At 43.8% G+C, this 18,749-nt stretch overlaps 1 protein-coding gene across 1 annotated transcript in view; it reads right to left on the bottom strand.

The window, feature by feature from the left end:
• Positions 1-14,985, bottom strand: part of LOC109901393 (neurexin-3b) — a 524,234-nt gene extending 509,249 nt beyond the window's left edge. The window contains exons 1-2 of the mRNA XM_031837378.1: positions 14,796-14,985; positions 4,382-5,547 (exon numbers count right to left, since the gene is read on the bottom strand). Of these exons, the coding sequence (XP_031693238.1) occupies positions 4,382-5,078 (697 nt within the window). The 5' untranslated portion in view covers positions 5,079-5,547; positions 14,796-14,985. The remainder of the gene's footprint in view (positions 1-4,381; positions 5,548-14,795) is intronic.
• Positions 14,986-18,749: the final 3,764 nt, after the last annotated feature.

The following is an 18,749-nucleotide window of genomic DNA, read 5'->3' as shown; positions in this document are numbered from 1 at the left end:
TGCAGAAACAGCTAATGTTTCAGTAGCTGAAGTAGCCAGATTACGGAGTACGACATTGGCTCACAGGGTTAAAGACAAGGAGCGAAGGGCGAAAGACTAAAGAAGGGAGGTAGCAGAAGCCTGATAGACAGCATCCCTGCAGGCGAGAGGGGGATTTGGTGTCCCTGGCGCGTGTGTGTTTGTGAAATGCTGGGTTGCAAAACACATGCAGCTAAAGCTTTCCCCCTTCCCTTCACAGAGCTGCAGTGTCCAGAACAAGCCAATGGACGGCAGATAGGAGAACATGTGGTTCCTGTGTAATCCTCTTCCTGCTCCACTTTACCAGCCGCAGCAGCTAGCGACGCCATCCTCCATCCCAGCCCACTGAAATTCTAACGTCACTGTCAGGCTTGGGACCGGACACAAATGCCCTCTGCACTCCGCTTGTGTTGGAATTAGGCGCATGCACGCACACACACACACACGTGCACGCAGAGATACACATACACAGACATGCAAGCACACACACACACATACACATCAGGCAAGTCCTCCCTCTTTTTATTTTTTCCCCCCTGACCTATTTCCATAGTAAGATTATTGTAACAGTCATTTCTCCATGTATGTTTATTAATCCCCAAAGCCGAGATCCTAGGCATCTCTTCAGCACTTGTTTAACAGTTTGTTTGCCCCAGGCTTCAATTACTACTGTTTTCGCAGGGCCGTTTTTACAGTTCAATAAGGTCTTTTTAGACCGCTTATTAAAATGAAGGAAGTTGTAGAAGTCCGATGATGAGAACATGGCAATCAGGTTGTACGTTACATAATCCTAGAGCTTGTGTCGATAGCTCATAATAGCTTTAACATTCTGAATATCTCATTTGTAATTAAAATACCCCTGAGGCGTCCAGTCTTTCAAATGTCAAAATCTATTCATTTAATTTAATAGGTTTGGGAACACAAAACATTACATTTCAAGGCCATATAAGAAACAATGAACAGAGATAAGATATGCCACATTCCAAATGACTCTGCAGAAATCATTAATAATTTTGCACGTTGACTGATGATAGCATTGCCAGCATCGCAAATGGCACCGTATTCCCTATGGGGCTCTGGCCAAAAGTAGTGCACTATGTAGGGAATAGGGTGCCATTTGGGACGCATCCAAATGACTGATGATAACACCACTTCACCGCAATGGCTGTAATATTACCGAACAGCACGGGGGCGAGCAAACGGTGTCTTATTCCAGCCCCTCCGCTCTGACGCACCTAAACACTGATACGCCCTGATCCACATGGGCGGACAGATTGAACATGTGTCTTATGGCCATCTGTTTATTGTCTTATTCTGCAGGTTGGTGGTTTAGGGCTGAGCTCTGTGGGCAGGCTGAGGGCTGAGGGCTAGGATAATGATGCCGGTTATGTTACAGCTAGGCTAGCTAGGCTAACACAGTCATCCTGGCAGACTGGGCTCTATGTGGCTCTTTGGGGGTGAGGGCTAAGGGCTGGGATAATGATTATGTTAGAGGTATGCACATCCCAGTCATCCTGGGCTGGGGAATGATGATGGTGCTGATGTAATGTTTAATGATGATGATGTTTCAACTAGCAAGGCTAACTAAGTCATAATATGAAGTTTCAGCTAGCTAAGCTAACCTAATCCTGATTGCTAGTTGCTAATGAAGCTTTTGCTAACTACAGCTAGGCTAACCCAGGGCAGGCTTTGACGATAATGTTGCTGTTGATGATGTTTCAGCTAGCTAGGGCTAACCTAATCATCCTGTGGGGTTAAGGCCTGATGATGATGTTTCTGCTAGGCTAGGCTAAACCCAATCCTCTTGTTTCAGCTACTATAATATAGGCTAAACTAACCCATTGTCACTTGATTAGTTTAGCCTATAGTTCATGTACACATTCAAATGCTAATCACTGAATTGCACTACACTGTACATTGCATACACGGCCTTTAAGCAGTCTAGGTTGAAGTTAACAACTGTGAAAACTATGAGAGGAGCATACGTCATACAGCCCATCCCAGTCTAAATGCTAAATGCTTCTGAGGCCTAGTGGGCCTTGCCATCTGCCTACTGTATGAATCCTGCTCCAGGGCCCGCTAGGATAACTCTAACTGCAGCTGTGTGTGTGTGTGTGTGTGTGTGTGTGTGTGTGTGTGTGTGTGTGTGTGTGTGTGTGTGTGTGTGTGTGTGTGTGTGTGTGTGTGTGTGTGTGTGTGTGTGTGTGTGTGTATGTGTGTGTGTGTGTCTTTAGCCATGCAGCCAGCCAGTCTGCCTTACATATACACACACACACACACACACACACACAAACACAAACACACACGCACACACACAGTAAACACTTACAGGTCCGACAGATTGCACCCATTACTCATTAGCGTAACACATGATGCAGCATAAAAATCCTCAATCAGTCTCACAGACACTACACAGACACTACACAGACACAGACTTAAGAATGGTTGTGTCTCTAATGTCTCATGTGCTGACGGTGATGTTAAGCAATGTGGGCAAAATATGCTCTCTGTATTGTACTGCAGTGCAATAGTGTCTGAAGAAAAAACCACATGCTTTAGCAGTTGTAGACATACTGTAACAATAAGAACTCCCTATAAGGCGTTGTCGATTGCAGATGTCAGTTTGAATTTAGTGTGGTATTTGTCCCAGAGTTTCCTGGTCAAATTAGCCATTTCTGCTCTCATTATCCTCCTAATTATGCTTCAGCGTCTCTGCGGCGTAATCAACAATCAGCCACATAAATTAATCGGAGGGAGAGATATAGAGGGGTGGGGGAGAGAGAGAGAGAGAGAGAGAGAGAGAGAGAGAGAGAGACAGAGAGACAGAGAGACAGAGAGAGAGAGAGGGAGAGAGAGAGACAGAGAGACAGAGAGACAGAGAGACAGAGAGAGAGAGCGAGAGAGAGAGAGAGAGCGAGAAAGAGAGAGAGACAAAGAGAGAGAGTAAGAGCGAGAGAGAGGGAGAGAGAGAGAGAGAGAGAGAGAGAGAGAGAGAGAGAGATTGGAAAGCTGTGTGCGTGCTGGACACAGGGGGCTGTTCCAGTTAGCACAGCAGGAGAGTGCTCTCAGTGCTGTGCTCCTGTCTAGTGGCGTTTGTCCTCTCCGCCAATAGGAGTGCTGCGTTGTAAATTAGAAGCACTGCCCTGGGGCGGTGACATGGCCCTCTATTCAACCGTCATCCTGAATCACAAGCAACCTATTAAATCTCAGTTGTTTTAGCACAAGAATGTTATCGCTCCCATGGCAGCTCTGTGTCGGCCTGAGAGAAGCTCTCAAATGAATGGATGGATCTCTTCTCCTCTCCTCATTTTTAGACAGTGGCTGAGAGAGAACGGAACCAGACTAAAGGATAACGCCCAGTCACTGAGACTGACAGTGCAGCGGACATGTATGGTTTTCTGACATACCATATCTTGTGTTTTGGAATGCTAAGCATAGCAGTGGGGTGGAGTAAATAGCTAGTAATGTTTGAAACCCTAAAACAATTAGAACCAGAAATGGGAAAAAGAGCTGCAGTATAAGGTAACAAGCCACAAATGGAGGAGTACTCAGTGTGCATTCATCCCCTGTATTTCAAGATGGAGTTGCGTCATTATTCAACCTTTCACTCTGGCCTAACCAGCCAGGAAGTGACCTAACCAGGCAGTAACGGGAAGTGGGTCAGCAGTGAATCAAACTCAGCCTTCATGGGTCTCTAGTCTCTAAGTCACCCAATACACTCCAGACCGATGAAAAAGAGGAAGGAGGTGATGTTGTCTGAGAGATACGGTAGCTTCCTGTCTCATGAAGGCAGAACTAAGGACTAAAGTAGGAATTTACTATGAGCTTTGTCAGAGCACTACATTAAGACACATAGCAGAGGTAGCCTTGGCATAAGTGACCAAGAGGAGAAAGATAAAGCTGTTCCTTATTATTCAAACCATTTTGTACCTTCTGGCCCCTGTAACACTTGCAGGAGCTGAATATATGGGAAGAAAAATGACTGAACATTGTAATATGATTCTTATCAAAGAATATTGCATCCCTGTACAGATTTCTCATGAAAGTAATAATAGAATGCAGAGACGGTATATCACTTCCAATATGACTCCCACATAAAACATACAATTCATTTGAAATAAACTGTGAAAGAGGAACCACCCACACAGAGATGTCCATGTTTTCTGTTCGAGCTGAATCTGTCGACATGCTCTTGTACATAGTTTTTTTTCGACATGGAAATGGTACAGTGTAGCAAAAACCTTGGAGAAAAGAGTCAGTTCGTTCAATTCAAATATTGTATAAACACATTTAGCATTCATTATTTGTACCTTGCTGTCTACATTCAACAAAGACATTGGTCAGTAAGACTGAACGATCTTACCTTCACCGCAGGTCCGTCCGGTATATCCAGTTCTGGAGCAGTCACAGTACGGTTCTCCATCAGCCATGGAGCAGTGGCCTCCGTTCTCACATGGGTTCTCTGTACAGAGACCCATCATCTCCAGACGCACCTTCTGACTGTTGATCAGCGTGGGAACCTTGTTCCCGTAATTCAGGTCTGTGATAACTCCTTTGAACGGTGGCAGCTCTCTAACCGTCGGCAGGGTGATTGCCGAGGTCCTGATGTCTCCGGGTACACCTCCGAGGAAGAGGTCGCTGACGATCTTCATGAACTGGCGCTGTGGTCGAACCTCGTCCGCCTTGGTCTGCCCGTCCAGGGCTAGGACCGTTCTGAGGTTGTGTCGGCTGACTGTAGCAAAATGCCAGCGGCTGTCGTTGACCGATTTCTCAGAGGTGACCGTGGTCTCGGCGCAGTCGACACTGAAGCAGAGCTGGAGCTTCCCGTCCGTTACCGTGAGGAGCAGGAAGTCGCAGTAGCCGCCATCGTCAAAGTAGAGGATCAGGGCATCGGACGCGGCTGTCTTGAACTGGAAGGTGAGCTCACTTCTGGTGCTGGCGTCCCAGCGGACATACCGAGCCCACTGACCCTCGGAGCCTGTGAACTCCAGACCCTGGCACAGGCCCAACAGAGTACTGAGCAGCAGGAGAACACGCTGGGAGAGACTAAAGGGATGCATTATAGAAAAAATACGTAGGGTAGACTGTGCCGGTTGGGGTTAGATGTTAGAGGGAGAGATCCTTAGATTGTCAATAGCATCAGGTGTGTTTTTTGTTTCAAAGACTGATATATTTCATGTACTGTATGTCCCAAGCGTGCAATGTTTTATTTAAGAAGATGACGCAATATCCTTTTGATATAGACCAGAGGCTATTTAAAGGAGGAAAATCCTCCTGTCGAATCCCAGTCTTCCAATCCGAGAAGAGAGGAAAAGGAGTAAATATCCGTCTTCCTACCTAAGGATCGACAATGCTGGTCCTCAGTGTGTTCTGTCAGTGATACAGAGGCCCATCCGATGATTTTCCTTTGAGGCGACTGCAAGGATTAAAACAGACGGCGACCATCTTGGCTTCAGATCCGTAGCCACGCCCCGTGGCACTGTGCTGTATGTTCTAGTCCAGTTTCAGGCCTTGCAGAACTTCCCGTATCTGCAAAACAGAAATTCTATCATTATTCCGTATAGTTACTCAGCTCACCAAAAAACATGATTACACTGTAGGTTCCACAAAGGGAGAAACATAACAGTCTAAATCAGCATAAAATGTGCTGGTCCAGCCTTAGGCAAACCAAAGCTGTAACTGAAAAACAACAGGAATTGTTTCATTATTCGCACGTAAGAGTACCAGCTCACCAAAAGCATTTATTGACTATTGGCTAATGGCTAATTGCCCCTGAGGGGACAAATGAAGTTGTATTGAAATGAATATAGCGCCAGAAATAGAGGTTCAAAACACACAAAATCATCATAAAAATAATGATTTACAAGTATACCTTCCAAAAATCATCATGTGAGAAAATTGCCCTTTTATGTGCTACAATCAACTGAGCTAATGAGAGCCTAGTTTGTAAAACTCTGATTTGGTCTCATCTCAGTGATCAAATAGTATAAACATACATTAAAGGTTTATCATAATATTTTTCATTTTTGGACGTGGTCTACCAATCACTTGTTTTATCTGAATAGCAACTGGTGTTATCTTCAGGCTTTAAGATGACTAAAATAAGATTATCATTATATACACTGAGAGTTGAAGGCTTGAATTGTAGTGTCCCATTCAGTCAGCATAGAAATATTATGAAAATAAGCAATCTTTCTGGTTACCAGAATCTGGTGTTCAGGTTTCTTGGGCTTCAGGAATAAGACCAAAAAATAAAGCCTCAGGCCTTGAAAAACAAAAGATAAAGAACTTTTTTAGAAGTAAGAGGAAATCGTTGAACCTGCTGTGGTCAAGGCTAAGACGGCCCCTGTGCAATGAGTGGATCTTACGCAGGTGTTCTAAAGCTCATATCAGACTGAGAGCATAAATGCTTCCATGGTAGTTCTTCATGAGTTTTAGTTTAGGAAACGATCTCGCTGCAGAAGCGGCACTTACAGAGGTGATAAAAACAGCTTGATTGCCGTAGCAACGTCAGGGAAACTGGGCAGAAGGGAGTGCTGCTTCAAATGCAGCAATTCTGCAGCATCTTTGACTGAGCCTCTCTCATTCTGCTTAATTGCCGGGCCTCAACACGTTACTGAAAGTGATGAACTGTATAGGAAGCTCTGGGGACAGGTCGTCTGGATACTGGACAACCAATACGTTGGTAAACAGGCAATAATCTTTAGCGGACAACAGTTCTTGAGGGATTGAACAAAAAAAGTGATTTGCAATTCCGTTCATACTGGTTAAACTGCGTTTGAGTTGTGTGGTTGCAATATCTACAGTCCCTTATCTGGTATATATTGGCATGCGTCCTTCAAGACTAAGTTTAAATTGTGTGTAGCGCAATGGACATACAGTATAATGCACAATGTCTCTGGAAAGACTTGTCTGGGTTGTCAATACTCGGTATGGAAAACAGTTGGGCCCACAACCTGCCCCTACAGGCCGTGGTGAAAACATTATTTTGCACACAAAAATGCAAAGCGACACAGTCAAATACTGTACCTACTGTAGGCCTGTACATAGAAAAAAAGAGAGAGATAAGCAGCAAGGAGGACTTCAGGAGACCAGGGAAGTCTCTCAAGTTAGATGACATTTTATTTTATTAAATGTAATTTACCTTGAATATTGTAACCCACTGAGTTCAACAATAAATAGTGGCTGAAATTATCCTCAAGCCGACTGCTTTTTTCCTCATTGATAAGGTATTTATTTGATGTGTCATTTATAACAAAATAGCAGCTAAATACTGTATATAGATATACACTCTATGGCCAAAAGTATGTGGACTTAGCTATTTAAGCCACACCCATTGCTGACAGGTGACAGAAATGCAATCTCCAAAGACAAATATTGTCAGTAAAATGGTTTGTACTGAAGAGCTCAGTGACTTTCAATGTCGCACCGTCGTAGGATGCCACCTTTCCAACAAGTCAGTTTGTCAAATTTCTGCCCTGCTAGAGCTGCCCCAGTCAACTGTAAGTGCTGTTATTGTGAAGTGGAAACGTTTAGGAGCAACAATGACTCAGCCGCGAAGTGGTAGGCCACACAAGCTCACAAAATGAGACCACAGAGTGCTGAAGAGAATAGCAAGTCAAAATCGCCTGTCCTCAGTTTCAACAATCACTATCAAGTTCCAAACTGCCTCTGGAAGCAAGGTAAGCACAAGAACTGGTCGCCGGGAGCTTCATGAAATGGGTTTCCATGGCCAAGCAGCCACACACAAGCCTAAGATCCCCATATGCAATGCCAAGCGTCGGCTGATGTGGTGTAAAGCTCACTGTCATTGGACTCTGGAGCAGTGGAAACGCGTTTTCTCGAGTGAATGACGCTTCACCATCTGGCAGTCTGACGGACAAATCTGGGTTTGACCGATGCCAGGAGAACGCTACGTGCCCCAATGCGTAGTACCAACTGTAAAGTTTGATGGAGGAGGGATAATGGTCTGGGGCTGTTTTTCATTGTTCAGGCTAGGCCCATTAGTTCCTGTGAAGGGAAATCTTAACGCTACGTCCTAGATGATTCTGTGCTTCCAAATTTGTGGCAACAGTTTGGGGAAGGCCCTTTTCTGCAAAAAGCGAGGTCCATACAGAAATGGTTTGTCAAGATCGGTGTGGAAGAACTTGACTGGCCTGTAGCTCTTGTGGCTGAATGGAAGCAAATCCCCGCAGCAATGTTCCAACATCTAGTGGAAAGCATTCCCAGAAGAGTGGAGGCTGTTAAAGCAGCAAAAGGGGGACCAACTCCATATTAATGCTCATAATGTTTTCAATGAGATGTTCGACGAGCAGGTGTCCAGATACTTTTTGCCATGTAGTGTAGATAGTAGGCTACACTGCAGGATGAAACACAACATCTTTCAATCAAAGCCGGGAGAGAGCACGAGGATGGCTCATATCATGCAGGTTTAGGTATGCTATACAGGACAGTTGTACATTTTAAAAATATATATTTTGGTAGCTGGTTAGTATGCTGTTGCATATGATTCAATTTTTTTTTACAATCTGCAATGTTTCTATTTCCAGCTTTAATAACTGAACAAGTAATTACATTATTGCCGCCAGCCAGCAGTCTAAATGGCAGCATTGTGACACCGTGTAAAGGTTTGTCAAATGTTAGGTTTAACATAAGATAATGATAATCAAATACGCCTCCCAATAAACATGCATCCATTAGCTAAAGCAAATCTATAGGCTGCCAGTGGAGGCTCTTCAGAAGAGGAAGGGGAGGACCGTCCTTCTCAGTGAATTTCATAAATGTTTTAATTGTAAAACATTTAAAAATGTATCCTTTTTAGATAAAACTACACAAAATATAATCATGTCATCAGATAACTGATTAAAACACTATTTTGCAAAGAAGGTCGACAGTAGCCTCAACAGCATTCTGTAGGGTAGCACCATGGTGCAGACAGAGGACAGCTAGCTTCCGTCCTCCTCTGGGTACATTGACTTCAAAACAAAACATAGGAGGCTCATGGTTTTCACCCCATTCCATTGACTTACACAATAATTATGACAAGTTCTGGAGTATGTCATCCAGCCTATCAGAGCTCTTGCAGCATAAACTGACATGTTGTCCACTCAATCAAAGGAACAGAGAATTAATCTACCAATGAAAGCATAAGATACAGCTTTCTAGCACTGCAGTGTATAAAATGTGGCGAGTAGTTGACTCGAAGAGAGAGAAACACAATAGTTTAACAGTTTTGAACAAATATATTTCTTCCAAAATTAAGCAAAAGCCAGAGAGAAATATATACAGTTGAAGTCGGAAGTTTACATACACCTTAGCCAAATACATTTAAAAACTCAGTTTTTCACAATTCCTGACATTTAATCCTCATACAAATTCCCTGTTTTAGGTCAGTTAGGATCACCACTTTATTTTAAGAATGTGACATGTCAGAATAATAGTAGAGAGATTAATTCCCAGTGGGTCAGAAGTTTACATACACTCAATTAGTATTTGGTAGCAATGCCTCTTTGTTTAACTTGGGTCAAACGTTTTCGGTAGCCTTCAACAAGCTTCCCACAATAGATTGGGTGAATTTTGGCCCATTCCTCCTGACAGAGCTGGTGTAACTGAGTCAGGTTTGTAGGCCTCCTTGCTCACACACGCTTTTTCTGTTCTGCCCACAAATCTTCTATAGAATCAGGGCTTTGTGATGGCAACTCCAATACTGTCACGGCTGTTGGTGGAAGAAGGTGAGGACCAAGGTGCAGCGTGGTACATGTTCATCCTTTTATTAATGGAACTGAACACTGATGAACAAATCAGCAAGGAGACACCCGAAACAGTTCTGTCTGGAGTGAAGGGCGGCTCTGGCAGTTCCGGAGTGAAGGGCGGCTCTGGCAGCTCTGGAGTGAAGGGAGGCTCTGGCAGCTCCGGAGTGACGGGCGGCTCTGGCAGCTCCGGAGTGACGGACGGCTCTGGCAGCTTCGGAGTGACGGGCGGCTCTGGCAGCTCCGGAGTGACGGGCGGCTCTGGCAGCTCCGGACAGGAGGGCAGCTCTGGAAGCTCCGGACAGGAGTGCGGCTCTGGCAGCTCCGGACAGGAGGGCGGCTCTGGCAGCTCCGGACAGGAGCGTTGCTGCACAGCTATTTTCAGGTCTCTCCAGAGATGTTCAATCGGCTCCAAGTCCGAGCTTAGGCTGGGCCACTCGAGGACATTCAGAGATTTGTCAAGGATCTCTCTGTACTTTGCTCCATTAATCTTTTCCTCGATCCTTGACTAGTCTTCCAATTCCTGCTGCTGAAAAACATCATGCATGATGCTGCCACCACCATGCTTCACCGTAGAGATGGTATTGGCCATGTGATGAGCGTTGCCTGGATTCCTCCAGACGTGACGCATGGCATCCAGGTCAAAGTGTTCACTCTTGGTTTTGTCAGACCAGTGAATCTTGTTTCTCATAGTCTGAGGGCTGTCATAGTTCAAGAGGGCTGTCATGCCTTTTACTGAGCAATGGCATCCGTCTGGCCACTCTACCGTAAAGGCCTGATTGGTGGAGTGCTGCAGAGATGGTTGTACTTCTGGAGGGTTCTCCCATCTCCACAGAGAAACTCTGTATCTCTGTCAGAGTGACCACTGTTTTCTTGGTCACCTGCCTGATCAAGGCCCTTCTCCCCCGATTGCTCAGTTTGACCTAGCTCTAGGAAGAGTCTTGGTGGTTCCAAACTTCTTCCATTTAAGAATGAAGGAGGCCACTGTGTTCTTGGGGACCTTCAATGTTGCAGACCTTTTTTATGTACCCTTTCCCAGATCTGTGCCTCGACCCAATCCTGTCTCGGCGTTTCTACCTTATGACTTGGTTTTTGCTCTGACATGCACTATCAACCTTGGGACCGTATATAGACAGGTGTGTGCCTTTCCAAATCATGTCCAATCAACTGAATTTACCACAGGTGGACTCCAATCAAGTTGTAGAAACATGTCAAGGATAATCAATGGAAACAGGATGCACCTGAGCTCAATTTCGAGTCTCATAGCAAAGGGTCTGAATACTTATGTAAATAAGGTCTTTCTTTTTTTAAATGTAATAATAAAACAGTTTTCACTTTGTCATTACGGTGTATTGTGTGTAGATTGTGAGGGGGGAAATTATTTGATCAATTTTAGAATACGGCTGTAACGTAACGAAATGTGGAAAAAGTGGGACCTATCTGCAGCCTGATAAATTGGACTAATTATCCAGCAGCGCCACAATCCCTCTCATTAACATATCTTTAGTTACCATCACAAACAGCTATTGATAAAGATGAAATGAATGCGAGTCAATTGATGGGGTAACTCCTATAATTGTATTTTTTTTTAATTACATTTAGAAATATAAATACACATAGTTTCCAAAGCAAAAGGATCCAAACTTTATACTTATCTACCTTTTTTAATGTTTGTTTTCTTTTTCTCTTTGAGTGGCAGCCCACAGAATTTGTATATTGTACCTGTAACCTTATACAAACAGAACCGCAGGCCTACATGTGTACTCAACCAGCCTTCTGCTCTTGTAGTCGTATTGGCCTGGCCATGGTCTCTCGAGCCCCAGACAAAAGCCTAGTCCAATCATGACGATACCAGAACAACGTACTCTGACACACAATAGGTCCTTTAATCACCACCTGCCTGTTCTGAATAGTTCATCTATCTGCATAGAGCAGCCAGCCTGCTATTGAGTTCTGGTAACTGATACACTATGTTAATGCAACGCTGTGCCTCTCGTTGACAACCCCCATGCTAGGCCTGGACCTCCTCGCTCTTGTTACACATCCCGAATGGCACCCTATTCCCTACACAGTAAAGTACTTTTGACCAGAGCCTTATGAGCCTTCGTCAAAAGTAGTGCACTATATAGGGAATATGGTGCCATTTGGTACGGAGACATTCACAACCATCATGCTTGGGTACATATTTATCATGTTTGTTTTTGGATCAGCTGATAAGGACCTAGTCAGGATTGCCATTCAGATGTCAACGGCTTAGTTGGCCTAGTAATTATTAGCCATAGGCCTAGTAATTATCCCTGTCTAAAGGCAAATCCGTCTGGGGATAGTAGGCCTAGAGAGGTTAAAGGGCCTGGAAGGATGTAGTGACCTCTGACCCATTGATACGTTCATGTTATTACTCCTATAATGAGAGATATATAGTGCATTACATTTGACCAAGGGTACATAGAGATCTGGTCAAAAGTAGAGCACTGTGTAGGGAAGAGGGTGCCCTTTTGGATAAAGACCTAGTATCAGCTAATAAGGTACTAGGGTTGCCATTCAGAAGTCATGGTAATAATAGGGGGCCATGGTGCCAATGAAACCTGATATCCAGCTAGCTTTCCTATGAACATTGCCCGTGCAGCCTCTCCCTATCCCTGCCCCAGTCCATCAGGATGAGACGAGTTATTGTATGCACAATACTTTCGGATCAGGTGTCCTTCTCTTGTATTAAAACAATGTTTCAGGGGTCGTATTACAGATTCAGGGACTCCATTATAATAAAACTGTTGGCTTTGCTCCTCTGTATTGGTCTACGTTTTTTTTGTTATTAGGTCTGTAATTGCTGTTGGAGTTCAAACGAATGAATTACGCATTGCCCTGTAGGCCTGTATTTCCCGTTACATATACGCTTAATTATTTAACTGCAGTGTCACGCGATACCGTTACCGTATAGACATTGACTTGGCATAAATGATTAATTTGTCTTCATTGTTGGAGATACAGTATATCGACAACGGTTTCTGTCGACGACTAAACCGGCCGTAATGTATCTCGCAGTCAGTGTGAGCTGAACTCTCCTCTCTCTGCCTCCCTCCTGCTGCGTTCGTTATCTGTCACATTCACTCTGCACGGAGGTTCTCTCTCATTGAAGGGTCGGTTTAATTTCGCATAAAATCAGGCCAAAGAGACTTTGACACGCGATGGAGCGCCACACCGCTGCTTCGAAATGCACAACAAGCACACTTATCAGCTTTGTAGTTTTCTGTCATTACTGTACTTACAGATAATCATGTCATATAGGCTAAATGGGGGCTCGTAGTTTGACTCTCATGGGGTTTACGGTCCACATGAGCTATTTCAAAAGTCAATTCGAATATAGGCCTGCATTCCTGACTAAAACGTGTACCTCAATCCACATGTTTAAAACATCAGTTTGAAAGGTTGCCTTGAACTATAAATATGTAGCCTTATCCTTACATTAAACAGCCTACTGGGATGCCCCGTCCACATGCCTGGCTTAGCAAAGTTTAATTCTTAGACTAAGCCTCATCTCCTGCCATTATACACTATTCCTATCGTTGAAAATAAAATATTTAAAGAGGGCGCAAAGGAAAGATCATTTCAACAGAGATTCAGTAAAAACGTAACCTACTTCGTGATGCTGTCTCTCGTTGCGCTTTTCTCGCGCTCCACGCACGAAGGCAGTCTGGAGGATGTGAGGATTTGACGGACGAGTCGGTAGATGGTTTGGGTTCGTTCCTTCTTGTTTTGGGACATACTTTCGAGATTACAGAGGGATTGATGAATTCGTGTAAATAGTTAATATCACACTTTTCCCACGTAATTCAGATGCCTAGTCCCCGAAAGCTTGGCGCAATGTGGGGAGCGCATGTACTAGTCATTCCACAAAAAGAGTGCCAATATTCATTTTTTAAACTAATGTTATATTAAATGAAGTACCCTTTAATATAGACCACATGGTGAATTCAATAAATGCTCGCCGAAGTGCCAAAATTTAGCATTTTAACACGTCCCTCCGTCAACCTTGTCATTTCTTTAACCTACTTTAACCTACCCAACGTTTCTCCAAGTTTCACCATCATTGTAAAGCCCTCATTATTTTGTTGCTTTGACAATGTAATTTCTGAAGATTAATATTTATTTCACGTGGTTAGCGGTTGAATTAAATATGGCTCTACTTTGAAGGTCAATCCTGTTAAATGAACTGAAGTCTCCTTTTAATATGGAGAAACTATTCCTTTAAAAAGATACAAGCAGGTCATCTGGGTCTAGACTTTTTTTCTCTCCAATTGTCTGGTGTTTTGTGGTGGAATACTGAGCGGGTCTAAGCAGAACAGGTCAACCTGGTAGAGAGACAGGCTTGAAATGTTTTAACAATGACATTTTCGGGTTAACTTGCATTAAATTGCCACTCCCTGTTGCACACAACAAGCTTCCGTTCCCCCTGTCACAACGGGATTCATGGCTGATTTAAGATGTCAACCCTGTTATGGTCAAACATGTTACTTTATTTGGCGCTGACCATACTTTTTGTTCTTCTTCTTTGCCTCTTGAAATGGGAAAACGTGTTTTTAAAATTAAGTTGAACATGTACTCTTTATGACAGAATGTAAAAATGACGTGAAATCAAACGTTTTGGACACTTCGCAAAGGGCACAGAAACGTTTACAGCCGTTTAACAAACGGAAACTTTTTAATGCCTGCATTTCGCTCCTCAACATGACGAGCTATGTGCAGCCTCATAATATGCCTCGACCTTCTCCACAAATCGTCTGTTTCAAATGCCATATTAACCTATAAATATAACCTATTTTGTGTTTTGCGTGGACACGTCGTCTAGGTCCATGCGAAATAGTCCATGCGAAATGAATGTGACTCACTGTAATCATATCCAAAGATAAGCTTGTGAACAATTACAAATACACCCAACACGGTGTTATAAGCTATAGCCTAGGCTACTTGAGTCTTTTTATCCGCTACACTCAATACATTAAAGAACATAATATATACTTCGATTCTTACCTTTATTTATGTTGTATAGATCCAAACAATATCCCAATAATCCAAAACAAAGTCCCATATACAGCAACACGCTCTTTGGTTTTAGCACATCCAGTATAGGGTCGTGATGCTGGTGGTGATGATGAGGGGATGAGAAGGTTATTAACAGTGATGCGCGCAGCGCAGTAGCCTAGTGCTGAACAGAACAGCAGTGTCTCTCTATCCCTGACTCGAGCCTGTCTCTCTCTCTTTGTGAACGCGCTTATCCCAGGGCCGTTCGCTCTCCTCAGCGCAACTGATGGGCTCGTACTGGACTCTCACTCACTCTCACGTCCCGCCCTCTACTCACTCCCCAAAACACGCCATTTAAAGACGTAGACAAGACGACTGAAAGGAGGGAAAGTTTGGCCCTCAGACCAAGAAAGCCTAATGTCAAAATCATCGTGCTGAGCTGTGTAGCCTATATGTTTTGAGTCGTTTTGTGGTCAATTGCCAGGCGTTGTGATTCTCATTATGAGCCACTTTTTATTATAAGCCTAATTCCCCTACTAGGAGAGGCTACTAGGGCTGGCACTCTTAGGGATTGTGATTTTAAATAGCCAAAAGTGAAAGCTTGACTTGTTTTTCGGTTGTCATGCAATGACACGGTACTCTCTCGAATCTGAAAGTAGTGACTCTGTCCATGGTGCTGAAGTGATAAACAGAGACTGGCAGCTTGAATGTTTCACGAGTCACGACTGCTGATGCATGACGTGTTTTAAGTGGCTTTATGAGTCACTTATGGTACATATTTGTTACCTTTGGTAGTCCTCCTTTTGACCTACATTACAATAGGCTATTATTATCCAATGAAATGTGACGTTTGTCAAGGTAGGCCTAAGGGCATGCTATAATGATGCTGTTGCAGCCCTTTACTTGGCAATGCAAGCTGATGGTTGTGCCCTGAAATGTGTCCTGGCCCTTATCAGTTCTATAGGGTAGCCATGTCTTGTAGGGCTGAGATCAAAGCTAATCTGGTGTAGTGACATATGAGGTAGGCCTATGTGGTTAAACAATGTACAGATATAATGATTAGATCAGTATCCATGTCTAATGATAGAGGGGGGAGTGAGTGGGATGTAGGGAGGGGAGAGGGAGAGAGACAGTAACTCCCCTGAGAAATAATAGGATGGCATTTGGTAATAGCACGCACGGACACACACACACACACATGCGCACGCACGCACACACATACACACAGAGGCCTGGGCAGTGATGATATAAACATGGTCATAATGAGAAGCACTGTCCATGAGAGCACTATAGCCTCAAGAACCCACTCTCAGATATAACACTTGTATCTTCTCTTCCCTCATAAAAAATTGGACAAATCAATTACAGTACATTGAACAAACAGGTTTAAAGATCCTCCACCTGAACATTTCATGAGATGCAATGATTTCCTTGACCTGGAAGTTGAACTGCTCATTTTACTGTGAAAATGACTTAAATATTTTACACCATGAAAGAGCAGCAGGCTAGCCTAGTCATCCCTCATCACTGTAGCAATCCTAATCATTCTGGGATAATAACGTTTGAATTGAATTGGATTTGTTAGACTAGTGGTCTAGTACTCCTTCGTCAGTCTGGAGGAGGGCAGTGACCCTTTCCCCTCAGTGACTTCTCCCCCACTGAGAATTATATGTGACGTGTGACATGTGACCTGGCTCAATGATCCAAGAGGTGACAGGTTGTCCTCCCCACTACACCGGAGGCTTCTGAGTCATGGCATTACACTTCCTGCTCTATTCATCCCCCTGTCTATTTCCTTCCTTATCTCTATCTCACTTTCTCTCGCTCTCTTTTTCTCTCTCTCACATGCTCTCATTCTCTCTCTCCAGTCCCTTTCTCTCTCTCTCTCTCTCTCGCTCTCTCTTTCAGTCTCTCACTCGCTCTCTATCCCTCTTTTTCCCTCTCCTTCTCCACCTCCCTTTTTGCATTATACAGTACTGTATTCCTGCTCTCTGCATTCCCATCTCCCGTCTCCCTGTCCCTTTCTCTCTCTCCATCCCTATCTCTATATTCCCTGTCCCTGTCTCTGTTCTTCATAACTTTTTCATGCCGTCTCTAAATTCTTTCCCTTACAGAACCACATACATTACGAGAGTCGACAAATATCTTAAAGTTGTCAAACATCAGAAGCCTCTCTATGTCACTGTTGTGTTTACTGTACAGTACTTCACATAAAGTGTAACAGGCAAAGACAGACACACTGTCTAATTACAGTAGTTTCAGTATGACTGTCCATGTTTCTGTTACTGCAAAGGTATTTTTGAACCATGTGCCAAATATAGCTATCCCCCCTATTCATAAAGAACTCCGGTGCATAGAAGGGTCCCAAGTTTCTCAAACGTCACATTTCGAAGTTATTCCAAACGTCACATTTCGAAGTTATTCAAAACGTCACATTTCGAAGTTATTCCAAACGTCACTTTTCGAAGTTATTCCAAACAACACATTTCAAAGTTATTCCAAACGTCACTTTTCGAAGTTATTCCAAACGTCACATTTCGAAGTTATTCCAAACGTCACATTTCGAAGTGTTTAAGGTTAAGTTATGAATTAACTCCACATTTTTTAAGGTTAGGGTTAAGTTTAGGCATTAACTCTGAATGGTTAAGGTGAGGATAAGGTTTGGGATAGACTTAAAACAAAAATAAAAAAATGCCTTTCTATCGCTGGATTCGAACACGCAACTTTTTGTTTTGAACCAGACAGAGGCAGACGCTTACACCCATCCGCCATCCCCGTCCACAACACCTCGTGGCCGGTTTCAACATCATCTCCTGACGTTCTCAGACATGGATGAACGTCGAATACTGACTTGTATAACGGGTGACCTGCATGCTCCAACAGGACACCATCTGCTCCCCTGCTAGCTATTAACCATGAAGCCATGAGGGCCCTAATCATGCTGCATCATGCTTTACCACCTTCCCACTATACACAACACATGTTCCCTCATACACACACACGCACATGCACACACACACACACACACACACACACACACACACACACACACACACACACACACACACACACACACACACACACACACACACACACACACACACACACACACACACACACACACACACACACACACACACACACACACACACACACACACACACATACACACGCAAGCCCCAGCTGTGTGCATTGTGTGTGTGTGCCTGCCATTGCATGTGTACCTGCCGCATGCATATGTGTGTGCATGCTGCCCTGCCTCTGTTTGTGTGTGTGTGTGTGTGTATGTGTGTGTGTGTGTGTGTGTTGGCTGATGAGGCCATTAGGGGGTCAAAGTGATTACACTCCCAAGGATATCTATTAGAAACGAATTTGGCCAGCTGCTTCTGGTCAGTAAACAGACAACTGTCCTTTTAAATCGACACCCATTTATCTTCCCTAGTGTGTGTGAGGCATCCACTACTCCCATGGCAAAACCACGGATGCATACACACACACACACACACACACACACACACACACACACACACACACACACACACACACACACACACACACACACACACACACACACACACACACACACACACACACACTGGATCGAACTGATGGGTGCTAAGCAGGATGGATATTCAAATCAATGGAGCAGGAGGCTGTAGGTGGAGTGAAATAACATGCTGAAATACCAATGATGAGAGACTGATATTTCATCATAAATGTCATGCTAATGTAACCATCAAGCCCTGGGCAGGATATATCTGGAATGTTAGGGCCTTAGAGTGAGAGAAGTTAACGCTGCTTTGAGAAGGATATAGTGATACTGTAGGGGCCATATAGGGTCGTACAGTATACGTGTAGATAGCAGACCTGGGTTCAACTACTATTTGAAATCTTTCAAATACTTTTACAATTTTCTTCAGTCTGTTTGGAGTGCCAGATGGGTAGGATTTGTACTTTTCCAAC

This window comes from Oncorhynchus kisutch, linkage group LG12 (genome assembly GCF_002021735.2).
Source record: "Oncorhynchus kisutch isolate 150728-3 linkage group LG12, Okis_V2, whole genome shotgun sequence".
Taxonomy (NCBI): Eukaryota; Metazoa; Chordata; class Actinopteri; order Salmoniformes; family Salmonidae; genus Oncorhynchus; species Oncorhynchus kisutch.
This window is presented reverse-complemented; position numbering and strand designations above follow the sequence as displayed.